At 34.3% G+C, this 6,000-nt stretch overlaps 1 protein-coding gene across 1 annotated transcript in view; it reads right to left on the bottom strand.

Moving 5' to 3' along the window:
* LOC111086844 (fibroblast growth factor 18-like) overlaps window positions 1-6,000 on the bottom strand; it is a 69,152-nt gene that overhangs the window by 6,478 nt on the left and 56,674 nt on the right. Inside the window, exon 3 of the mRNA XM_022391378.1 lies at window positions 931-1,156. Coding sequence (XP_022247086.1) covers window positions 931-1,156 — 226 coding nt within the window. The remainder of the gene's footprint in view (window positions 1-930; window positions 1,157-6,000) is intronic.

The raw sequence follows: 6,000 nt of genomic DNA, 5'->3' as shown, positions 1-6,000 counted from the left end.
CAGCCCATGTTTTGATTGTACTTAAACTCAAAGCATATATTATATTTCTACGTTCTTTGTCTTTCCTGTGACAGTTTTCTACTGTGAATCGAACAATGCTACAGGCATTTTTTTACTATTTTAAGTTTATAAAAATATAATTAAAATATACTTTAAAAACAGAATATCCAACATATATCACAAATAAACAATAGCAGGTTATTTATATCGGGTATACTCAACAACTTCCATTAAAAGAATTATAAGTGACATAAGATACTCAATAATCTCTATTAAAAATGAAAAGTACAAAATAAAACATGGCGCTAACAATCACCATTTAAAGAAAAAACTATAAGTAGATAGGATACGCAAAAACATATATTATGAAAAACAAAAGGTAAAAAACAAGGTTAATTAATAATGGCGGTTATAGAGAAAAATAGACTGTTTGTCTGTTTGTTTCTAATATTTATGTAAAGCTACACAAGGGTTCTGTGTACTAGCTATACGAAATATTGAACTGGTAGTCTAGAAGGAAAACAATTAGTCAACAGCACCCGATGCCAACTCTTGGGCTACTCTATTTGAATATGGGATTTGATAGTACGCATCCACGTACCAACAATGCGAAGAGTGATTCTTAATGGGACGGATCGTTAATCCATGGATCAATAGCCCTGTATTTTCATGTGCAAAGTTCAATATTGGGACAAGTGTGCAATGTGAGGTTTAAAACACCCCTTGTCTTACAATTTTAGTTGGGTAAGCCAGTCTATAGCACGCGATTACTCAGAGTTCTCAAGCAATTTGAATAATTGATGCAAATAGATAAGAACCCCTGTTAAAAAGAAGTTCACTCACAGCTAAACTTTGATTGATGGTTTCAAACTGATTATGCAAATGTATTCTAAAGGGGAAAAAAAGAAAGGATAAACCTTAGTAACTTACTATAACTATCATCACTCTTCCCTATAGCTTTAAATCGACCACATTTGTTCTTGGATTTCTTTCTTCTTCTTTTCCTCTTCACCGGTGTAATCCGTACGTGATGACCTGTGCAGTTGTGGTATAACTTATGATAACGAATGATACCGTTCCTAACGTCCTTTTTTGGCAATGAAATCAGCTCATCTATCCGTCCCTCAGAACTTTTGTAGACAGCTTGGCATGACATCTAGTGGTACATATATATCAAATTTAATTAGAGAATAATCTTATTGAACCACATTCATTTAAAATATCAAGTTGTACGACATTTCGACATCTGTTCCCTTGTTACTGAATCGCTTTTGAATATTTGGTTGCTATATAGCAGCAATCAGATCGAATTCGTGACATACCGTCCATTTTGAAACTCGGACAAAGTCTATAAAAGTGGTGGTTAAAACAAAGGAAGTGTTCTTCTAGAGTTCTCAGGAAGCACAAAACATAGAATTCCTCATTATTTGTTTTATATGAAATACATATTGACTGTTAAAATGTGTTTGTTTGACATAAAAACTTTGTGTAAACAACACAGGAACACTGATGATTTAATTAGTCTGACTAGTTTATATCCAGACTTCATTACTTTGACATATAAATACTCTGATGATTTAACTAGTCTGACTAGTTTATATCCAGACTTCATTACTTTGACATATAAATACACTGATGATTTAATTAGTCTGACTAGTTTATATCCAGACTTCATTACTTTGACATATAAATACACTGATGATTTAACTAGTCTGACTAGTTTATATCCAGACGTTCATTAATTTAACATTCAAATACTTTGATGATTTAACTAGTCTGACTAGTTTATATCCAGACTTCATTAATTTGACATATAAATACTTTGATGCTTTAACTAGTCTGACTAGTTAATATATCCAGACTTCATTAATTTGACATATAAATATTTTGATGCTTTAACTAGTCTGACTAGTTAATATATCCAGACTTCATTAATTTGACATACAAACACTCTGATGATTTAACTAGTCTGACTAGTTTATATCCAGATTTCATTAATTTAACATACAAATACTTTGATGATTTAACTAGTCTGACTAGTTTATATCCAGATTTCATTAATTTGACATACAAATACTCTGATCATTTAACTAGTCTGACTAGTTTATATCCAGACTTCATTAATTTGTCATACAAACACTGTGATGATTTAACTAGTCTGACTAGTTTATATCCAGACTTCATTACTTTGACATATAAATACTCTGATGATTTAACTGGTCTGAACTGATAGACTAGAAGCACCCCCGTCAACTCATGACCTAGCCGAATAGTGTGGTTTTACTACCTTGCTTCCCTCTACTCTGGCAGTACAATATTTCGGACAGTTAGCCTTTATGTAGCTTTGCAAAAATATCCGATGGAAAGAAACTGTTATACAGTATTTAAATTTAGACATTAAATTAGTAGTGCTATGGATACGAATTTTTGTTTATAATTGTTGAGAATGTAACTTTCAAATTTATAAAGTTCCTTCACGTAGGCCCGGAATGGCCAGGTGGTTAGGACGCTCGACTAGCAATCTGTGGGTCGCGGGTTCGAATCCCCGTCACACCAAACATGCTCACCCTTTCAGCCGTGGGAACGTTATAACGTGACGGTCAATCCCACTATTCGTTAATAAAAGAGTAGTCGGTAGGTGGTGATGACTAGCTGCTTTCCCTCTAGTCTTACACTGCTAAATTCGGGACGGCTAGCGTAGATAGCCCTCGTGTAGCTTTGCGCGAAATTCAAAACAAACAAACAGTCCTTCACATAATAGTAGTATTCCCTCACCTTTATCTGAAACATATAAACTTCCTACACTTAATAGTATACCCAATGCTGTGTGGTTATTATTCCTGCAGGTACCGATCTTATAAGGATACCTTTTCCTAATCTTTGGTTTATTTATTAAAGGCGCAGCACTAAAACTGCTCAGTCTGAATCATTTTCACGGGTGAGGATGAAGAGAAAAACATCCCTGGTTGCGTTCAATCCTAATTCTTGGTTTGGGTTGAAACGTTTAAAATAATAAAAAAATTATTATCATGAATTGATGATTATGACTGCTCAGTGATATGTGCTCCTCAGGTATCGAACGCCATAGTTTGTGTCTTTATCGTTTTTGTATATTCATTATCTCTTTTTGCTTTCTGCTTAGTTCCCTGAATTAATACAGTTCAAGGAAATAAATAATAATAATTAATTAATAAAGGTACATTGCTTGAAAGTTTGGGACCATTTATAAATTTCCCAATTTTTTTTGCTCGTCTCCCGGTGGATCAGCAGTAAGTTTACGGACTTATAACGCTAAAATCCAGCTTTCGATTCCTCGCGCTAGACATTGTAAATAGCTTAATGTGGCTTTGCTATATAAAAAATAAAAAACAACCAAAACAAATGTTTTTACTCAGGGTAGAAGGTAATATAAAAAATGAACTTAATATTTAGTAGCCTATTTATAAATGATTTCCATCAGTAAAACACACAAAGAATTAATACATAAATGTCTATTTGTAATATATACATGGAATTCTATTTAAAATATTTCCCAAAACATCTACAGCCATATAAAGATGTTTGAACTATTTTCTCTTGCGAATTAACATTAGATTAAAGTGCTTCTAGGTAAACCGCTAAGAGGCAGGAGAGTGACATTTCGATAGCACTGAGTGTAGAAACACTGTCTTTTAAATTTTGTTACACAATGTTTTGTAGAAACAACAACACGACTGATACTGTCATTTAATGACAAATGTTTCATTGAGGTAATTATTTACGTGGGCTAGAAGGTGTTTTTGCAATGTGGTCTTTTCAGCCTAATCAAAACATTATCTTACTTTTAACAGCACTTAGTGTTTCACAGACCGCGGTAAACTAACTTGAGTAACAGTATTTCTCTGTATTGATCAGAAAGCGACTAATATTGTGTTAAACGTTCCCCAGTCCCTCTATCTAGCTACTGCATAATAGTAAACATAGTTAAACAATCTTGTTACCCTTTCAAGAAGTAACATTTGGTGGGGATAGGGTTAAAATGAAACAAATTATAAAAAAGCATCTAATTGTGAAAAACAAAACATACAGTTTTGTCTAAAATGTTTACCTACTGTTTTATATTGATGTTATTGTCTTCAAGGAATAGTTATTGAGTAAATGCCCGAGTAGTAACAGAGAAGGTAGCGTATGATCGGACAAACATGTACGAATTGTTATTGTGATCTTTATAAGTTGTTTGGAGCATTTCTTCGTCAAAACACACATTCACATCTATTTAGTATAAAAGAGTATACTTTTGGTATATTCTTTGTCGAAACAGATCAACGTTTTGTTTAGACAATTACTCTGTACTTGGTGCAGAGTCATGTTTCGTCATGTGCCAGAAGTTTTATGGTGTCAAATTGTTCGACTGTCCAGAAATGGTATGAAGCAAACGGACATCGCCAGAACAGTAGGGTACCCTCAGTGTACTGTATTCAGAATCCTGAAACGTTACCAGAATACAGGAAACGTTGTTCCAGGAAAGTCTACTGGTAAACGCCAAAAAATTACTGCCCCGAGATGACTGTGTTTTGATCAGGTTAACATGTCAAGGTCGAAAGAAGTCTTGCAACACCTTACGACTGGAATGGCATGAACACGTTCATACCAGGGTAATCAGAAGAACAGTGAATAGGAGACTGACAAAACAAGGTTATTTTGCAAGAACAACTATCTGCAAACCGATATTAACCAGAATTTACCGCCGTCACCATATTACTTGGGCAAGACAGCATGCTAACTTACAGTTAGGACACTGGCGACATGTCATCTTTTCAGATGAATCCTGTTTCCAGCCTGTTAAAGTTGATGGTAGAATTCGTGTTTGTCGTTTGCCTGGAGAATATATAAGGAAAGGCTGTCTTTCACACAGGGAACAAATGGGAGGTGGTGCAGTATATGTTTGGGCAGCTATTCATTATGGTGAAAAACTACTCTTTCTTTCCTCCAGATAAAGGTTAATAGCGCCTCCTATAGACGTCACATGGAGACGATATTTCTGCCATATGCTAGGGCAAGGTTTGGCAATAACTTTGTATTCCAGTATGACAATGCCATTGCCAACAGTGCGCGTATTACACAGGAATATCTCGACCAGAAGGACGTTACAAGATTACCATGGCCAGCAAAGTCTCCAGATTGTAATTCCATTGAGAACTGTTGGGCAGAACGTAGTCGGAAAATTGTTAATCACTACCCTAAACCAACTATTGTAGCTGAGTTGCAGCGCCTTCTAGTGACAAGTTGGGATAAAAGCACGGTGGATTACATCAATAACCTCATCGACAGCATGCCACGTTGCCTCGTGGAGGTTATTAGTGTAAGAGGAGAACCAACCAAGTATTAAATGTTTAATATGAACGGATATAAGGCTACAGACGCTATCTATGATAATTTAATGTTATATTTTGTCATTATATATGTTTTGGTAAGGTTTTGTTGTGATAGGTGAAATGCTGAATTACACGTCTTCCTACAGGTGTCTGATAAAATTATTTGCTATTATAATAAATCGTTCGAGATGTCCACAGAACTTGTCTCATTATACAAATTACATATATAGATGTTTAGTATAACATGAATTTCTCAGTTTGACAGTGCTAAGTGTATTTGTATTCCATATTAATGATAATGATCATAATTGTTACAACATACGCAAACATTTTGGCCATCACTGTATTAGAGTTTAAATGATTGGAAAGCGCCATAACATTTAAGCAAATTTAAAGAAGGTTTTAAAAGTTGCATTAATAATCTGAACATTACTAGTTCTTCGAAATCTTAACTATAAGCGGTTTTGGCATAATAGGTTAATTTCAGCGACCACAAATGATTCAAACGAATATTTAATATTCAAACGGATTGACAAATTAAATTATAATGCTATTCAAGCCTTTAGACTCTTCCCTAAAAAAACTACTCTTCCCTGAAAACAAAAATAAAAACTACTCTTCCATAAAAAAGCAAAACAAAAAGCCA

This window comes from Limulus polyphemus, unplaced genomic scaffold (assembly GCF_000517525.1).
Source record: "Limulus polyphemus unplaced genomic scaffold, Limulus_polyphemus-2.1.2 Scaffold1481, whole genome shotgun sequence".
NCBI lineage: Eukaryota > Metazoa > Arthropoda > Merostomata > Xiphosura > Limulidae > Limulus > Limulus polyphemus.
The sequence above is the reverse complement of the archived record's forward strand: the minus strand, read 5'-3'. Positions and strand labels throughout refer to the sequence as shown.